This window comes from Triticum dicoccoides, chromosome 1B (assembly GCF_002162155.2).
Source record: "Triticum dicoccoides isolate Atlit2015 ecotype Zavitan chromosome 1B, WEW_v2.0, whole genome shotgun sequence".
Taxonomy (NCBI): Eukaryota; Viridiplantae; Streptophyta; class Magnoliopsida; order Poales; family Poaceae; genus Triticum; species Triticum dicoccoides.
In genome coordinates this window covers 163,497,519-163,518,050 of record NC_041381.1, presented here as the reverse complement: position 1 = coordinate 163,518,050, position 20,532 = coordinate 163,497,519, and the positions used below count along the sequence as shown (strand labels likewise).

The window sequence follows — 20,532 nt, the reverse complement described above, 5'->3', positions numbered from 1 at the left end:
CAGCCGGTAGATGGTATGGCAACTTGGCCTGAATCCAACAGACCTAGGCCAGCAGCTCCAGGATATGTGAAAATGCCATGAAGGCCAATGACTAAGAGGAAGAAAGGGAAGGGAGAGAAACCCACTACGCCTAAGCACAGGATGGGTAAAGTTGGCACAATCAGTAGATGCTCTATTTGCAAATGCACAGGTCACAACAAAAACAAAGTGTACTGCTCCTAAACCATCTGCTAGCAGTGCCCCATCTGCTAGCAGTGCCCCAACTGCTAGAAATTCTAGTGCAAAGCCAACTACAAAGGGCAGTTCTAGGCCAGCTACAAAGGCTAGTTCTAGGCCAACTACAAAGGTGAGTGTTTAGCTATGTTCCTAGCTTATTTTCAGTGTAATAACACTCCTTTATGTGAAACATAGCTTAATGAAAATGCTTGCAGGGTCCTGTGCAACCCTCATAGGAAAGCACTAATGTGAGCGGCATGAGAAAAGCTCCATCAGACATTCCATCTACTTCAAGAAGTCCACCTTCAAATGTTAGCAGATTCAAGCCTTTCAAACCACCTCAGAGCAAGGTCACTGCTACCTCAAAGGCCACTGTGAAGAATGTTCATGTCAATGTTAGCAGCAGCTCAGGAGTTACTATGAGTTTCAGTTCTGGAGCAGCTAACACCAACTTCAGTGGACCAAATAAAAGAGCAAAAAAAGTGCCCAACAAGCTGCTTGAGTGAGTTCAATGTGTATGTTCAGGAAACTTGTGTGTTTGTTTCCTTCTTACCTCATATGTCCAGTTAAATTTGAACACTGTTATTTGTGTACTTGCTCTCATTTCTTGTTGAACATGTGTGTCCCATTTAGTACTGAACAAGATGAACCTGGGCTATGTTTCTTAAGTTGAACCTGGGTTGTGTTTCAAGCACCGAAACTTGTGTGCTTGCTCTCCTTTCCTATTGAATATGTGTGCCAACTTGTTTTCCAACTGCTAAAGAGAGATCAAGCCAATATGTAGCAGAGCATAGAACACAATTTAGTACAGAATAATTTAGTGCTTATAATGTCAACTGAAATAGGTACAACTGGTTAGTGCTTATATTAAGCACAACAAACTAACATAGATAGCATCTTAACCTATTACGTTTAGTTCTTGGCAACAGCTAGCACTGCTACTTACTAAAACGTTACATTTTCAGTCCAATAAGCACAACTCGAACTGCAAATAAAGCTATATTGCCACCAAGTAACACACAGATAAACAGATCCTTCTTGCTTAGCTCCATCTTCATTGCCTTCATCTTTGATAACATCTTGTGCTGGCTTTTCTTCTCTTTTTCTTCCATGTCAGATAACTTATCGGCCAACATGATCTCCAATTCCATCTTACAATCTTCAGCCTTCAGCTTATCTGCATAAAGTGCATTGATAGATCTCTGCATTGGTGCAGACCATTCAGGATCATACCACATCAGAAAATCACATGCTTGTTCATCCTAAAACTCAAATAAATTGCATCAGTTCATTTGAACATTCTCATATAGATTTGGTAAAATAAATGAATGCGACAACTAAATTCACCTGCCGCATGCAACAAATGAACCTTCTGCCAGTGTTGACACCTTCATAAGCAACCTTTCTCACCGGCAAAAATCCACAAAAACAACTAAAATTGCTCTCGGTTTCTAGGCCACAGAACTCTGGATCTTCGATTGCGAGTGGCACTTTGCTAGATATCAGTTTGGTAGGCATATAGACCTATTCAACGAAACACAGGAAGAACCCTAAATCACCAAGGAAGAACCCTAAATCCCCAAATCACTAACCCTGGATCACAAATTTGCACCTACCTGTGTAGGAGCACAACTGCTCTGTCATCACTCATCCACCCAAGGATCTCCTCGCGAGTTCGCATGGCGCCGGCAGCGAATAAGGCGCTGGCGGCGAGCAAGGCGACGGCGCCGGGCAAGGTGACGGTGAGGTCGGGACAGAGAGAGGGAGAAGAGGAAGAGAAGAGCGCGAGGGGAGAGTGAGCTGACGGCGTCGCGCGAGCGGTCTGTTTGACCGAACGGCGGGTCCGACGTGGCAAGTGGGGGAGGGAGAATACCACACCATGTGTCCTGTTTTCTAGCGAAACCGGATTTCGGACGAAAGTTGACCGGTTTTGAAACTTGAGGGACCAAAAGTAGACCAAAACAAGTTGAAGGACGAAGTCTGTACTTTTTGGAAACTTTAGGGACGAAAAACATACTTTTCTCTTACACATTCATCCAGTGTGATGTTTAAGCATGACCCACGTTCTATTCATTTTCAACAATACCAGTTTGAATTGCAGTATTTGGTGGCTGTTAAGCCTGTTGTAGGTAACATTCCCTTCCATTTTATATCCACTTTAACAGCATGCTGAAACCAACACATTCAAGATATCATTTGGAGATTATGTTGTTTACCTTGGCTATATTTGTTTGATGTTAAGGTTGCTAATAAGGATATAGCAAAAAATACGAACGGTGACAATCAAATTATTTGTTTACGCTCTATCCAACACAACAGTGAGCTATTATTTGTTTACGCTCTATCCAACACAACAATGAGTTGTACGATGGTAACTACAAACTCCATAGCCTTCTCTTTTTACTGCCCATAATGAGTTGTTAGACAACAATGTCTGAATCTTTTTGGTTTGCAGTGGTTCCCAAAGAAGTTTGCTCAAGATTACCTCATAAAGTACAAGATTGGTGGACACGCAATGAAGGTTAAAGTATTTCATCTACACTACTGTGAGCATGGTGAAGTCCTAATGAAGACAGTGAAGGATGGGCTGGCAGCCATCACAAGGGGTTGGCTTAGAGTCGTGTGTGCATTATGCATGGAGGAGGGCACAATATGGGCATTTTGCTTCACCTTCTCCAGCAACCAGAATGTCTTTCGCCTCTCTCTTTACAGTCTTTAGTACAACTGTGGTTCATTATTCTTTACTTGGTGATTCTATAGTTCTTCAGTATATGTACATGTGCATCGAATTATGCATTCATGCTTGAACCTATATTTGTAATAAATATGTTTTGATATGAAATAAATGATTGCCTACTTTCAAATTCAAAATATGTGATTTTTAAATGCATGGGTTAAATTAGGGATTACACTGACACGGTTTGCGAAAGCTGCAATAAACATGGAGATCAGACACGTTTCTCGGATCCACTGCATGTGCGATCAATCTCTACTGCACACACGTTCAGCAAAGAAAAAAACGTGCAAGATTAGCAACAACATCGCACACAATTTCTTCTTATTAAATGTTTGCGAAAATCACCTTATCACACACGCTTGGCAATTATGGACTGTTTATGATGTCGTGTGCATCGCAAACTTTTGCTCATAGAAGAACGCGTGCGATAGGTCTTCATCCGACGTGGGTATGACGGATGAATCATGTGGGATATATTCAAACTTCGCATATAGTTTTATAGGCACAACTGTATGCACTCTTACATCGATTCACATATCTATATCTATACTTCCTATATAGTATACCAATAGCAAGTCATATGGACCGTTGGATCTTTCTAATCGGACGGCTCAAATTTAATGGCTTGTGGTACAAGTCTACGTGGCTGCATATGGACCGTTGGATATGTCAATCTGACGATCTGCATTGCAGGGATTCGCTGCCCCTTCCCCTATGTTGCCAGCCTGCAACTCATAGTTGTAGTAGTAGTAGTTTCTAGAATGTGCACGTGATTCTCCCTGCTTCCTTTGTAGCATGCTACTGTTAAGAAATTTTCAGCACTCTCGTGATACATGTAGCAGTAGAGTATAGTAGGACTAGGAGTACTAGCAACTACTAGCAAGCACACATCATGATGAGAGAGATAAAGCATGTGATGGTGCAACCTGGGTATAGGCGCACAAGCCGAAACCAATTCTTTTATAAGTTTGGGTAAATGCAAACAAAGTAAAAAAAATGTAATACATGTTACAGCTAAATAGTTTTTACTTTCTCTTATAAAGTTGTTTTACAAATATTATTACCATTGTTTTTCTTACCAATAAATTATGTGAAAAATTCAGATCAACGAACCAGACATAATTAATGTTTATATTATTATTTTCTTTCTAACAATAAATAACTTGCAAATAGCACTCTTTCCATTGCTCAATCTAATACGTATTAAATTTTATTACGACAAAGGTTTAGGGATGAAGTGGGTATGCTTTTTCTCATGGTATTCTAAATTGTGTAAATTTAGTATTACATAGAAACATATTAAATTGTTTATAATTTAACAATTAACAATTAATTAACTGATGAGTTGCGTGACTCCACCTATGGTAGTTCAAAATATGACAGTACTATTTAAAATTACCCACATTTTTTCACATGTATGTGTGTTAATAACTATCGTTACACGTGCATCATGTGCCATTTACTAGTACAGCCAAGAAAAAGTAAATGTGCGTGATTGTCTGCTTATCATACATGTTCTATAATCGTGTGTTTGTGATGGGTCACGCATCGTAAACTTAGCACCATAAAATACCGACTGCGATGCTAATGCGAGCACAAACGAGTAGCAAGGATGGAGCGTTTGGAATATTGGAGATATCAGAAACAATTTTCTAAAGACTCGCGTCTATGATAGATGCCGACATCGCATACACTTAGTTATACAAAACGTATGCATCATGGCTCCCTATCCCCGCGGTTTCTGGTCGTGTGGGAAGGACCACCCTATCGCACACACTCACCTGGCGGCGGTTTAAAATGCCGTCACGGAAAGGGGTTAAAAATTGTTTGTATAGCAACTCGTTGTACCAGTGATGACTCCCTTTTATAGTGGGGAATGAAATCCAACCGTTATGCACCCACAGCCCGTGCACAAGCAGAAGTAGCTCATTCAGCTGGCACGGAAGATCCAAGCATTGCGTTCAACTGAGTAGGTCAGGGAGGCGGTAGTGCCGCTGAAGCGGTACTTCCGCTTAGTGAACAACACCCGAAACCAGTTGTAGTAGATAAAGGCAGGGCGGTACTACAACTGGCAACTGCTCTACATCCGCTCGAGGGACAGAGCTATCTAGAGAGCAAAATATAAGCATACTCCGTGCGGTAGTGGAACAGTGGTAGTTCCGCCGGAGCAGTACTTCCGTTGTAGAGACAGGACTCAGGAGATCCGCGGTAGTGGATGCTAGTCAGGGGCGTAGTACCGCGCGAGCTGTACTATCGCGCTGAACTACCGCTCATATCCAGGGAGCTAAAAACAAGCTGAAGTGTTGGTAGCACTGAACTGCGGCAGTCGGATTGGAGCGGTACTACCGCTGAGCAGAGTGGTACTACCGCTTAAGTGGCTCTGGAAGCCCATGCATAGAGGAAGGACAAGCTCAATTGTTGGGAAAGAAAGAAGGTGCAAAATACTATGTACGTGTTGATTCTACCCAAACCTTTCTGAAGCGGATGCCTAATAGTACGGTGATCCTACGACTCAAATCCACCGAAAATGAAACGCAAGAAAAACATTGTCTTCACAATAGCTCCGACGGGCATGAATCATCTTGTGCCATATGATAGATTCTCAGAAATGCTCAATGCAGATTAGTCCGCAAATGCATTTTCATCAATCACCAAAATCACTAAGGGAGAAATATGCCCTAGAAAATGGGATGTGCCAGCCCTGACCCTCGGCGTAATCAATATGAAGATCTTCTGGAGGTTTGGCGTACGCTTCAAGCATATTTGACTAGTTGACATGCTTATCCCTGCATTGTAACCGGCCATGTCTAAACCCTAGTGAAGGAAATATGCCCTAGAGGCAATAATAAAGTTGTTATTTATACTTTCTTATGTCATGATAAATGTTTATTATTCATGCTAGAATTTTATTAACCGGAAACTTAGTACATGTATGAATACATAGACAAACAAAGTGTCCCTAGTATGCCTCTACTTGACTAGCTCGTTGATCAAAGATGGTTAAGTCTCCTAGCCATGGACATGTGTTGTCATTTGATGAACGAGATCACATCATTAGGAGAATGATGTGATGGACAAGACCCATTTGTTAGCTTAGCATTATGATCGTTATAGTTTCATTTGCTACTGCTTTCTTCATAACTTATGCATGTTCCTCAAACTATGAGGTTATGCAACTCCCGAATACCGGAGAAACACCTTGTATGCTATCAAACGTCACAACATAACTGGGTGATTATAAAGATGCTCTACAGGTGTCTCCGATGATGTTTGTTGAGTTGGCATAGATTGAGATTAGGATTTATCACTCCATGTATTGGAGAGGTATCTCTGGGCCCTCTCGGTAATGCACATCACTATAAGCCTTGCAAGCAATGTGACTAATGAGTTAGTTGCGGGATGATGCATTACGGAACAATTAAAGAGACTTGCCGATAACGAGATTGAACTAGGTATTGAGATACCGACGATCGAATCTCGGGCAAGTAACCTACCGATGACAAAGGGAACAACGTATGTTGTTATGCGGTTTGACCGATAAAGATCTTCGTAGAATATGTAGGAACCAATATGAGCATCCAGGTTACGCTATTGGTTATTGACCGGAGATGAAGTCTCGATCATGTCTACATAGTTCTCAGACCCGCACGCTTAATGTTCAGTGACGATTTGTATTATGAGTTATGTGATTTGATGACTGAAGTTTGTTCCGAATCCCGGATGAGATCGGGGACATGGCGAGGAGTCTCGAAATGGTCGACACGTAAAGATCGATATATTGGAAGGCTATATTCGGACATTGGAAAGATTCCGAGTGATTCGGATATTTTTCAAAGTACCGAAGAGTTACTGGAATTCGTATTGGGCCTTAATGGGCCATATAGAAAAGGAGAGAAAGGCCTCAAGGGTGGTCGCGCCCCTTCCCCATGGACTGTTCTGAATTGGACTAGGGAAAGGGGGCGCCCCCTTCCTTCCTTCTCCTTCTCCCTTTCCTTTTTCCTATTCCATGTGGGAGGTGGAATCCTACTAGGACTAGGGAGTCCTAGTAGGACTCCACACTTTGGGCGTGCCTTATGATGCCCGGCCTCCTCCTCCCTCCATCCTTTATATACATGGCCAGGGGGCATCCCATAGACACACAAGTTGATTGTTTCCAGCCGTTTGCGATGCCCCCCTTCACCATAATCCACCTCGGTCATATCGTCGTAGTACTTAGGCGAAGCCCTGCGCCGGTAGCTTCATCATCACCGTCATCACGCCGTCATGCTGACGAAATTCTCCCTCGACACTCCGCTGGATCGTGAGTTCGTGGGACGTCACCGAGCTGAACGTGTGCAGATCGCGGAGGTGTCGTACGTTCGGTACTAGGATCGGTTGATCATGAAGACGTACGACTGCATCAACCGCGTTGTCATAACGCTTCCGCTTTCGGTCTACGAGGGTACGTGGACTACACTCTTCCCTCTCGTTGCTATGCATCACCATGATCTTGCTTGTGCATAGAATTTTTTTTGAAATTACTACGTTCCCCAACACCTAGGTACCTCGGCATCTATATAAGTCGTGGGTTTAGTCTGTAGTGGCACGCATGCTCATACACATGCACCTTAGCAAGGTTTAGAGCATAGAGACAAACTCATACGATCTCGAGGTAGATCAATCTGTGCTTTGTACCCCATTACAATAAATATATAAGAAGCAGGACATAGGATTTTACCTCATCAAGAGGGCCCGAACCTGGGTAAAATGATGTGTCCCTACTCTTCCTGTTACCATCTAGCTCAGATCACCAAGCTTGGGACCCCCTACCCGAGATCTATCGGTTTTAGCATCGACACCAAGTCAGAAGAATATTTTATTTTGATGGGTAATACCCGTGATAGCCTCATTAAGGAAGTTCACAACGGATGAGTAATCCATTTGAAAGTAACCCTGGTGTCGGTGATACTGGCAATTAAATGCAATTTTCAGTGTTGAAGGCCTTAAGAAAAAATCTCATTGGAAAGAAGTATGAAGCAAAGGCTATCTTGGATTGATATATAACACAAGAAATGGTTTAAAGAAGGCAAGAAAGAACAATTATATGTGGTATGCTCTTTATATACTAGGAAACAATTACTTTGATGTTGGTTCAACATAGCCTATTTTGTCTGATGCCTTGTGCTAATTTTGTTTGTCAGCAACAAATTGAAAAAGTTATTACAGATTCCTTACAAGTGCTTCATTTCCAATTGAGTTGTAGCTAGCATCTCCAGTCAAGCGTAGATGCTTTATAGTTTTAAATGGTCTTTATTCTGAAGAATACTGTTGTTAAAGACTTGGAGGCACAAGATGGCCTCTGGACAACCGGGATATTTTAAAGAGCGAATTCTAGTTTTTTACCCCATACTATGACATTTTTTTACGTCAATTACCTTAATTAATAACTTTTCATTTGAATTACCCCATTTAGCGAAAGTTTCGCCAATTTTTACCCTCTGAGTTTTTAGGTCAATGATACTTTCTCTAGTGGGTTTTTTGGCACACAATGTGTTGATGAAGTTAAGTTTAATATGATGCAGCAACTAGACACAAATGTCGTGTAGAAGAAGTGTAAACAACTAAATCCTCCTTAAAAAACGAATAGAGTCGTGTGATGTGAAGTAGTGTCTCATCAAGGTGAAGTGGTGCATAGGTACACCTAATGACTATGGGAAAAAGAGTTGTGTTTGACTGCGCCATTCAACTGGTTTGACCTCAGGGAAAAACACCAGAAGAAAATTGCAATGCGGCGCATCATGTGTACATGATTATCAAGGCTCACCTGATAGATCACTAAATGGGATAAAATCTAGTAACACTTTGGTAGCAACTGGCAAATCTTTTGCTAAATGGGGTAATTGGAACGGAAAAAAATGTTAAATCATTTTTTTGTCAAAAATATCAAAGTATATGGCAAAAACTGGAACTCGCTCTATTTTAAATGGATGATGAGGAACATTGACCGATTTCAAACCTTTGAAGTTTGTTTTCATAGTTCAGGTGTTTCATTTTAGAACACATTCACGAGTTTTAAAAGTGTTCATGATTTTTTAAATGTTCAATAATTTTAAAAACGTTTGCAGATTTTTAAAATGTTTATGAATTGAAAAAAAATTCATGGATATGAAAAATATCTCCACCAATTTTAGAAAATGTTCATGAATTCTATAAATCTTCTCATAAATTTGAAAAAATGTATGAATTTGAAAAAATCTCGACGAATTTAATGTGTGTTCCTGTATTTCAAAACATATTCGTCAATTTTAAAAATATTAACGAGTTAACAAATACAATAAAATAAAAAGGAAACCAAATATAAAAGCAAACAGGAAAAGAAAAAATTGTAGAAAGAAGGAAGAAGAAAAAACCGAATGGAACATTTCGAAAACTCAAGGACCGCCCTACACCCGTGGGGGCGGGGGGTGTTTGCTCTACTTCCTCAGCTATATGAGCGGAATACAAATTGCCACAATAATCCTTAGTAGGAGAAAAAATAGAACTAATTTCACAACAGAAGAACGGCACAAGAAAGCGCGCATTTCCCTCTAGTGTTGATGACGAAGAGTTTCATCTAGTTGGAGCATACAGCTTCGGAAGACGTCACTACAGAAATGGCGCCGGTTCATATAATGAAGTATTTTTTTCCCCACAGTTTGGCAAATTAGACCGTAGTCTCGTTTGGCACTCTGAACATTTGAGATGCAAAGTCATTAGTCATTACTTACTAGCCATACCCGCGCGGCGGCACGCCGCGCCTCGTCAATTATATGTTATTTCTTTCCACCAAGACTAAACACCAGACCTAAAACGTTTAGAAAGGTCTTCCCCACACTATGAACATGTCCATCAATAGTTGAGCCTACAAAAAAAAGGCAAAAACATCGCCCGAACAAATAGGATATCAAATAAGCAATCCATGATGAATGAAAACCATGGAAATAAATAATGGACACGAACGAACAAGGGACGGATGCAATGCTCACTGGATATGTTTTATTATGCCATGTGTGCTGCCTGAGATAAGGTTGAAAATCGCCAAGATTATGTGATGTCACTCAATATGTTAGTACTAACATTGATCTATATACACATGAATGAAAACACAAATGCATCCATTCCTCGAACTGGACATCACCCAGCAACGGTTTCAACATCAGTTCCCAATACATAAGGTAAGCTATGTATTCATATCAAACTGACACAAAACAGTTAAGGAATATGCAAGCAGAGCTAAGCCTGATAACCTGTAATACAAAATAGTACACACAAAGTAGTAAAGGGTTGAGTGCACACAACGGCTCCACTTGATCTGCAACTAACCAGAAACAACACAACCTATTAACAAAGAATAGGAAAGGTACAGATCAATTATGCACACTATTAGGTATTTTTTCCTAAAAGCAATGTGTGGATACCTCATATGGATTTAGTCCATTTGGCTCCCCACTCTAGCTGCAAGCATCTCACCTATTCTTGTAAAAATTTCGCCTCGTCTTCGAGGAATGAGAGTTCTTGACCAACATCAATTAATTATCTAATTCGCAAAAATAATAATCAATTAATCATCTAAGCTGCAGCTTATGTTTTATACCTGTTTAAAACTAACAGAACAAAATAGCATAAGTCGTGTAAGACAAAAAAGAGAAAATAATACCTCCTAGTGTGCTAATTAACACTATCTGACCCTTAAGCTTGTTAGCCTGAAATCTTAGCAAAGAAAACTAAATACAATTCATCCACCTCTCTCCAGTAGCCTGTAAATATTTCTTTCATTGATGCGAATGACAAATGCATCTATTCTACAACACCATATAAACAGGATTAGAAAGATTTCAGCAGATAAGCATTCGGAAAGGAGCAGAAATTAATGGATGTGTTGCAAAACTGATTTTTATTTAGAGTGCACATAAATCGACAAAAATATGACAGCAGTTTGCACATCCAATGCCCACAGGGGCTTTTTTCTGTTCTTTCCTTGCCACCAATTAGGACACTCACAACACTTTTACATTGATAGTAGAGGCAGTGGTGGATGGAGAAACATAAATAGTGAAGAACTCGTAATTAGTCTTCAGTTTGGTCACACGCAAACTTCAAATTTCATCTTGGAAAAACTATAGAATAAAGAAATATATCCTATCATGCTCTATAAGCGCTAGTTACATATATAGAACAATATATGTCTAATTTAGGAAAAGAACGTTGCTTGCACACATAATTACCAATACTACTTGTACTTGATCCACGTTCTCCGGGCTGCTTGCACGCATGAAACTGCAGCAAACATGAAAGAAGAAAAGAACCAAGAGAGAAAAGGTGAACCCCCTTCATATAGACGTTCCAAATACCCAGATCATGTTCCACTGCCGCCCGTTCCTTCCATCCTGGCAGTGAATCCACGGATGCTTCATGTGTAACAGCAACCGCACAACCATGTACCAATGACTGTCGCCGTAGAGTATCAGGCCACCACTCAAAAGATGAGCTCGAGCTAGGCCCGCCATCCATTGCATGGGAACGCAGTTCATCTACAAAGGACACAAAAAATCATCATCTTCATAGGAGAGGCAGACGACGACCGACGCAGGGGCAGCAAGCACCTGTCACAGGGATCTCCCGTCGACCACCTGCGCCTGCGCCGCCGTAGCAAGTAGCAATCGGATCCGCCCAACGCTCCGACCATGGCCAGCCGATGAGGGCGCATGGTGTGACGCAAGGCTTCTAGAGTCCATCCCGTTCTTGCTCCCGACGATCCACCGCTGGTGGAGGTGGTGGCCTGGTCGATGTGGTGTGGGGTGGGAAGTAGATCGAGCTGGCAGAGCGCGAAGAATTGAGGAAGATGGGAGGGGCAACGGAGGCTGTAGTGAATGGTCCGATGGAGGGACAAGACCCTTCTATAGATGCATACGGCGGTGGAAGATCTAACGGGAGCGTTCGAGAGGGCACGGTCGAGGGTGGCGGCGAGGCATCTAGGCGATCAAAGCAGCATCGCTGTCCCTGGAAGTAAGACGGCACCGCTCAGGGAAACAACACCGATTAGGCCACTGAGAACACGTGCGCAGACCGAGGAGAATTGGAAGCCCACGGAAGCACCGATCCACAGAGGAAACGAACTGGCCCACGTAGAGCAAAAAAATCGCTAGACGAACCAAGGCGATCGCCACACCCGTTCAAAAAATTTGAATCAAAAACCTGTATCCACAAGGCGTTTCTACCCCGCCAGGTACCAAATTAATACTACGTGCCACATGCAAATTTACCCAAACATTATTTTCATACAAGTGGCTGATTCTTGGAGAAAAAACCTTGTCTGGAATAGATGCTTGAGTATTAGGCTGGCAAGGAAGAAGGGCGGTGCGAACACGTCAATCGGTGTGGGCTGAATTGTAGAAGGGCAGTGAGATAGTGCAGGTCCCAATCACAATTCAATCACACCTCCTCCACTATCCATCCATTGGATTCAACACTTTTGATAACACGCATTAGCTTCAAAGTCGACCAGCACAAGCAGCCGGCCTTCTTTGATCAAGTCTATTGGTCTATTGGACGTACTGTGGTGTCTATTTTTTCTGATTCTGAAAAAATATGATTGGCCTGGTGCGATCTTGTGTTGTTCGTCCCACTGTTTTATACTGTGATCTTTGTGTGATGTGAGCACGCTGTGTAAAATGTAGGATTCGCTCGGCCACTTTTTGAGAAACTACTCCCTCCGTTCTTAAATATAAGTCTTTCTAGATATTTTAACAAGTGACTACATACAGAGCAAAATGAGTGAATCTACACTCTAAAATATGTCTACATACATCCGTATGTTACAATCAATCCATTTGAAATGTTTAAAAATACTTATATTTAGGAACGGAGGGAGTAGTAATCATGCATGAGTAATGCACATCTAATTTGATATTTTCTTGATAACCTTTACAACTTTGTGTTTTTTCACTCTCACGACTATCTTATCTCACTGCACGAATGCTGTCTTAGGATTAGCCTTCTAGAAATCTAAGCCATGTCGTGTACCAATATGGTTGTAGTCTTTTGCATCGACTACAGACCACCCTAATTTCTTTATCAAAGGATGTGATGCGCCATTCAATCTCAACTTAGCGCGGCAAGATCCTGGCTCACGGCATAGGGTCACCATCATGGGTCATTCTGCCTCTCAGCTGCTCCGGTCGAGTTGCATGTGCTTCTTCCGCATGCACTAGTTCTAGTTGGATGGCTCGACCGTGCACTGCAGTTGCCAGTTGGACCAGGTGGCTTTGGTAGTCACGTAGTCCGCTTCCTCACATCGCACTTTGATGATTATTTACAGAATTACGTTGTTTCCAAGATTAATTATAATTAATATAACCAAATATTTTTTAAATTAATTTTGATTAATGCAATTAATGTTCTTTTCAGATTATTGGATGTGATGCCACATCATCAAAGTGGAGTGAGACATTGGATATAGGTGGTTTATGGCTGATATCGTTCATATACACCAAAATCATCCTTTTTATAAGTAAAATAATTGCAAAATTAATCGCAATGAATGAATTTAATGTTTTTCCAAGATTAATTGTGTTCTAGATTTCATGTGATGCTCCATAATTGCAGCGGCATGAGACGCTAGAGATAGGTGGTCGAATGGATAGGATCACTTTATTCATCCAACTCTTTTTTTAGGAATACTGAAAAAAAATTATCATTTGGATTCGTGGGAACTATAGGAAGAAAGAAAACTGGCAAATAAAGGAGAGGAATTCGGCCGGGGTAAAAGACCACGCCCTTGATAATGGAGCATGGAATGGAAGGCTTTTCCAGCCGGCACCCGCTCCACCGTACCGAAAGTTGCGAGGCACTTCACTATTCTCCATTTCTTGTTTCAAGAAACTATTCTCCATTTCTAAATCTCCCTCCCCCCACCCGCCATCTCTGACTCCTCTCTCCCTTCCCTTCTAAACATGAACAAGGACAGCAAGAAGACGAGACCTCTCCTGCAGTCAATAATCCCATACTCACCTCGCTTGGCAGAAGAGAGACTTTCTTCCAGGGATAAATAAGAACATAGACTTGTGAGTCCCTCTGTCTGAAAATCTGATCGACCTCCACACATCAGTCACTGTTCGTCTGCCGGTGCAAGCCACGATCCGAGTCCGGGGCCACCACCGCAGCGGCGGCGGCGATCTTTTCTCTCCGTCACCGCCGATCAGGCAGAGAAGAGCGGCGGATCAAGGCAAGATTTGCAGGCGTCTTCAAGCCCAGGTTTGCGCTAAGCCACTTCTCGAAGTCGTTCTCCGTTAACCCCCTCCCCTGCTCTTCATCGCAAAAAAAAAAACCTCGCCTGCTCAGTTCGCCTTCCGTTTCGGCCATGAATGAATACCTGAGAACAAGAGAGTCTGAACAACATTCATAATTTCCGCACATTTTCGTCTTAACTTAAGCAATGCTTGCGTTTGCTTAGCCTCGACCGTGTTTTCTAGCGACTCCATCCATGCTCTATGTGTGGAGTGGAACAGCGACGGCCATGCCTTGCCTGGTCCCTTTAGAGCTCTGTGGGTGCTTGCACTGTTGGATTCAGCTTTCCTCTTTCCCTTTACACATTCTTTTCTCTCCACCATTTCCTAAGAATTCATCACACGGTATGTTTGCTACGGAGTACTGATAGCGATGCCCCCATGGTCACTACTTAAATCCAGCCGTCTCGAGCCGGTGGAAATTCCCTGCGCAGGACAAAATCACATGGATGACACCGAACCGTCTTGCCTTCAGTTGCTTATTTCTATGCTTGCTTCCATAGAGACTAGTTCATCCAAATTGAGTACCCTATTTCCACCAACAGAGAAATGGAAAGTAGTTGCTTTTGTTACCATATAATAATAACTCAGAAAGTACTCACTCTGTTCACAAATATTTTTGAACCGGAGGCTATGTTCTAACTTTCTTGAATCGGATGTACATAGACACATTTTACTATGTGTGTTCACTCATTTCGGTTTGTACGTAATCCATATTGAAATATTTAAAGCATCTTATATTTGTCAACGGAGATAGTAGGTTAAATGGTCACCTTATGCATCAATGCCTGGCAAGGCTGTGTTTTGATTTTCGGCCGCAAAATGTGTATTTCGGCCATCTCGGCCTGAGGCGAAAAATATATTTAGGCCGAAATTGCTCAAATTTAATAAATTTTGGTCAAATTTAAGTCAAACTACAGTCAAAATTTGGTCAAATTTCAGCCGAAATTTTTAAAAATGGCCGAAATTCGGCCATCTCGGCCTAGGGCGAAAAAAAGCTCAAACCGAAAATCAAAACACAGTGGCAAGGTTGTGAAACTCTAATGCTTCTTAGTAAATAACATAGAACTATCACAATTCAGATTAGGATTCGAAAAAAATAAATCCCTCTTTTTCATATTAATTGTCGCAAAAAGGTTGTAGTACTGAAGTTGTGACAATTAATATGGATTGAAGGAGATGTGAAAATGTTAGGGAGTGGTAGGTTTTTGAAACTCTATCTTGTATTATGGTAGTTTTATGCTATTTACTCGATGCTTGTTGGTGTTGACTTCCAGTGTATTGCTGTCGATTCGTACAAGCGAAGTGTCTAGCTAGTGTAGACAGCAATTCAACCCCATTTACTTGACTGCATCCCTACACTGTTCCACTGTACTACTAGTATCTAAGTAGTGACAGTATATTCCTCGCAGGGATCATTGAATTTTTGTAGGCCAGCCATCTATTTTCATTGGTCAGTTGCAATTAAGAAAGCTCACAGAAATGGCCAGTCGGCATCACTCTGATCCGGTCCTTTTGGTTGTGCTGCAGCGTGTTGAAAATATTTTTACACTTTCCAGACTTTGTCAAGTCGTGACATGTAAGATGACACTTCGACGTGTCCAACGATGAGCCATCGCAGCTGCAGATTTGTAAACATACGGCATGCTGTTCTGAAGTCCCGAAGGGCCACTCCGCTACTGACCAAACAGTCCTACTATCTGGGCAGGGGCAGAGACAGATGGTTCCCAACGACGCGAGCCGCGGCGGCGAGATCGTGGAGGTCGTCGTAGGCGAGCCGGCCTCGCCGTCGGCCGCAATGCGGCTCATGGACTTCATCCCCATCTACTTTCCCACCGTGGAGAAGGGAGCGCTGAGCAGGGGCGCGCGCAAGACGCGGTTCCTGGACTTCCTCCGCGCGCGCCCGTCCAAGAAGTGGTTCCTCCGGTCCACCTTCGTGGGACGCCTCCGCCGCAGGAGCCAGGTCACGGCCGGGGACGAGGAAGACGGCCGGGACTCCGACGGTAACGCTGGTGGGTGCCGGCCGCGGAGGAGGCGGAGGCGGTTCCGCGTGCCGTTCGTGCGGAAGATCAGGTGGGGCAAGCTGTGGACTCACGTGGTGAGCTGGTGCAGGCGGCCGGCCAACTTCGCGATGATCATGTGGCTGGCGTTCGTCGCGGCGGGGCTGCTGCTGCTGTTCCTGCTCATGACGGGGTTGCTCGACGACGCCATCCCGGGGGACGACTGGCGCAAGAAGTGGTCGGAGGTGATCAACCAGATCCTCAACGCGCTCTTCACCATCATGTGCCTGTACCAGCACCCCAGGATCTTCCACCACCTCGTGCTGCTCCTCCGGTGGCGCCCCGACGGCGACCGCGAGGCCATCCGCAAGGTGTACTGCAAGGAGGGAGCGCCGGTGCCGCCCCGCGACCGCGCCCACATGCTGGTGGTGGTGGCGCTGCTGCACATCACCTGTCTGGCCCAGTACTTCTGCTGCGCTCTGTTCTGGAGCTACTCGCGCACCGACCGGCCGAACTGGGCTCTCAACATCGGCTACGGCTTCGGCACGGGGCTCCCCGTCATCGCCGCCCTCTACTTGGCCTACAGCCCGCTGGGCCGGAAGCAGGCACGCGACCCCGACGCGGAGCCGTCGTCGTCGGGCGAGGAGGCGAACGGTCACGGCGGGGCGCCGGAGAACGGCGGCCGCGACGTGGAGATCAGGATATACAACCGGTCCGTGGTGGTGAGCAGGCCGGAGTGGAGCGGCGGGCTGTGCGACTGCTGCGACGACGGGACGGTGTGCGCGCTGTCGGCGACCTGCACCTTCTGCGTCTTCGGGTGGAACATGGAGCGCCTCGGATTCGGCAACATGTACGTGCACGCCTTCACCTTCATCCTGCTCTGCGTCGCGCCGCTCCTCATCTTCAGCGTCACGGCGCTCAACGTCTACGACGACGACATCCGCGACACCGTCGTGGCCGTGGGCGTGCTCCTCTGCTTCTGCGGCTTCCTCTACGGCGGCTACTGGCGGACGCAGATGCGGAAGCGGTACAAGCTGCCGGCAGGAGGTGGCGGGCGGCGGGCCGCGGTGGGCGACTGCGCCAAGTGGCTCTTCTGCTGGAGCTGCGCGCTCGCGCAGGAGGTCCGGACGGCTAACTTCTACGACTTCGACGACGATCGGTTCGTCGGCCACGGGGCGCGCAACGAGGAGGGCCGCGCCGTGCTGGTGCCACTGCCGCGGGAGGCGTCCACGTCGACGCACTCCCGGAGCCTGTCGTGCCCGCCCAAGATTGACGCCATGGCAGCACTGAGCGGCGCCGGCACGGGCACACTGGATGAGCAGATGGTCGACATCGCGATGGGGAGGTCGGCCACGTACAACGGCTATGGCGATGCCATGAGCCCGCCTTTGCCGCCGCTGATACAAATGCACAGGGAGAATTAGTTGCTACTATATGTGGATGTGTTGTAGCGCAGATGAGCTCTCCGTGTGCTGTTGCTCGATGATTTCATGCTATATGCGCGTTTGGCTGCGCCCAACCTAAAACAGAACACCATAAACGCAATCAAAAAGGGCAATACTATACATAAAGTCCTTATGAGAACATAATGTTTTATTACATTATTTAGTACATAAGCAGATGGATAATTCTTTGGGAGCGCCTATGGCTCAGGTGCCAGCAAATCTTATCACTTTCAGTGATTTTCACCATTGCATTTAGAAAGTTCCGCACAGAACGATTCAGTGATTTGCAAGCCATATCCTATTTGCCGCTTAGCTTTATTTTATTTTTTTTCTGTTTAAATTGAAAAAACTAACGTGTGGAGAGTCAAACTAGGGATCTACAGTCCCCGGTAAACTGCGGTAACCACCCAACCATAACACTTTGCTGTGATAACTTCTTCATTTTCTTATTTTTTTCCTTTTCCTTTTCTTTTTTATTTTCTTCTTTACTTAAATTCATGACCTTTTCCAAAATCGGTAAAGTTTTTTTTACAAAATGATGAACTTTTTAAAATTTGTTAACTTTTTACAGAATTTCATGAACTTTTTTCAGAATCGCTGAACTTTTTCTAAAATCAACGAATTCTATAGAAAGTTTTTAAAATTCGATGAACTTTTTTCAAATTAGATGAACTTTTTTTCAAGATTCATAAACTTTTTTGAACATTGATGAACTTTTTCAAAATTTATGATATTTTTTTCAAGTTCAATGCTCTTTTAAAAAAGTTGATGAACTTTTTCAAATTCAATGAACTTTTTTTCAAGTTCATGAACGTGTTTTGAAAGTCCGTGGAATTGTCTGAATTCACAATTGTTTTTCCTTTTGTTGCGCTTTTTTCCCCTTTTTTTCTCAAATGTGAAGGTGAACATGGGCCAGCCAACCAGCGCTGGCGTGTGGGCGGCAGGGAGCTTCCCTGGCGCCTGAAGCGCCGAATGCGAGCTCCAATTAGCAATACTAGGACGATCAAAGCCCAAAGCCCGACAAGGAAAAAGTGATATATGTTTACGCCCAATCAGTCGAAGGCCGACAGATAACTGGATGGCAGGTGTTACCGGAAATCCGTTGTTGCTCCCCGGAGCGCGTGCTCCTGCACACAAAAAATATATTTTGAGGTGTGAAAAAATTTCAAACAAAAAATTGACGCATACATTTCGACATTATATGTGTGCACGTTAAGTTTCGGAGAAAACCGATTTTTTTTGCTTGTGTAAAAAGACAAAAGGTTGTCTTGTGAAAAGCATTTTTTAACACCGGAGTTTGTTTTTTTCACACGCGACACATAAGTTGTCGTTTTTTCGCGAAACGATTTTGTGAGCATGTAGAATATCGAGATGTACGCGGTAAGTTTTTGTTTGAATTTTTTTTTGACATTTCAAAATATATTTAAAACATATTTTAAAAACCAGGAGTGCACATCCCATATGCCAAAACGCCACCTTGACGTACTAGTAGTGCTAGACACTAGTACTAGGTATTAGTACGTACTATCTAATCTAGTGGCTAAAACTAGTTACTATACATGCAAAGCACTTGTGCACATACTTTGCTTTGGCAGGTATATTTGCTTCACACACATACATCATAATTAAAAATAATAATAGAGGGGGGAAGGGGGAGAATTAAAACCCAAATTCTATTATATAATATTTAGCAACCATCATGCTAAATCTTTTAATTAGAATCATACAGTAAATTGCATTTCTCACAGAAAAAATCACTAACATTTTACACCATTCGCTTTAAGATGTGGATTTGTGATCAACCCAACAAGTTGGTTAAACAAAATTGTTGTAGATCAAAATACTGTATGCAAATTAAAGTACCATGTAGTCAGTTAAATAACAAAAGTAATGATTTCAATTCACATTTGTGAACTGAACAATCTACAAATGGGCAAGAACAAAAAAAAGGACGACTGTCTATTAGGCGTCTTATTTTTTGACATTCAATCAAATTCATTTGGAACATTAGATTGAAAATTAAACGTCATTATTCATCTTGTTCCTCCATTCATATTTTGTTCCTTGAAAATTAAAACAAAATCAAAATATAAAGTTTTCTAAGGATGAAAAAATTATTTGCATTGGTATTAACCTTAAATAAAAATTAAAAATAAAATAAAATAAGCAATGATAGTGCAATTTTTGCACTCTAGTATATTTATGCGCACACTATATATTACTTGTGTGTATACCCACACAAACAAAATCATTTTTTTGAATTTTTCTAAGATAAAATGAATTAGTAGCATTGGTATTACCCTTAAAGACGAATAAAAAACTTAAAACAAATAATGAAAAAAATTGCACACAATTTACAAAAAAAATGCACTTATTAAAATATGCAAGAATAAACATATAATAGTGAAAAAAAATCCTTCAAATAAAATTTACACACGTATTTGTATAGTACTTGCATGCATGCACTTACACAAACATAAACATCAAAATATACACATAAAGGAAAATAAAAACCTCTAAAAAGGAAAATACATAGAGGCAAACACGCATAAAAACATGAAAATTTTGACTGAACATATTATTTTCCAGACGCGTATCAAATAGAACAACCTAAAAAAATTTAAGGTTCCATGACTACGCTAATTCAATTTTTTTTGACTGAACAAATTATTTTTCCAGATTACGCTAATTCAAGTGTGACATAACCATCATGTGATGGAAGGTGTGATCCACGACACCAGTGGGTAGAAGCTGCAGTGCCCCTGCCTGAGCTTTGATCTTCTTCAATGTGAAGTGTTTAAGGTCGTATACCACGAGAGCTTGAACATTTG

General features: G+C 42.7%; 1 protein-coding gene and 1 long non-coding RNA gene across 2 annotated transcripts; one reads left to right on the top strand and one right to left on the bottom strand.

Moving 5' to 3' along the window:
* Positions 1-11,049: 11,049 nt before the first annotated feature.
* LOC119303216 lies at positions 11,050-11,861 on the bottom strand. The gene is made up of 2 exons (XR_005147859.1): positions 11,575-11,861; positions 11,050-11,502 (listed from the first exon to the last, which is right to left on the bottom strand). It is a non-coding gene; the product is annotated as an uncharacterized LOC119303216 (long non-coding RNA).
* Positions 11,862-13,879: 2,018 nt separating this feature from the next.
* LOC119325742 lies at positions 13,880-17,878 on the top strand. The gene is made up of 2 exons (XM_037599470.1): positions 13,880-14,224; positions 15,965-17,878. The coding sequence occupies exon 2, from the start codon at positions 15,977-15,979 to the stop codon at positions 17,678-17,680; it is 1,704 nt and encodes a 567-aa protein (XP_037455367.1). The 5' UTR covers positions 13,880-14,224; positions 15,965-15,976; the 3' UTR covers positions 17,681-17,878.
* The last annotated feature ends 2,654 nt before the right edge of the window (positions 17,879-20,532 follow it).

Excerpts from the sequence above, each read along its gene's own strand:
- LOC119325742 (XM_037599470.1), top strand. The coding sequence starts at position 15,977 with ATGGTTCCCAACGACGCGAGCCGCGGCGGCGAGATCGTGGAGGTCGTC.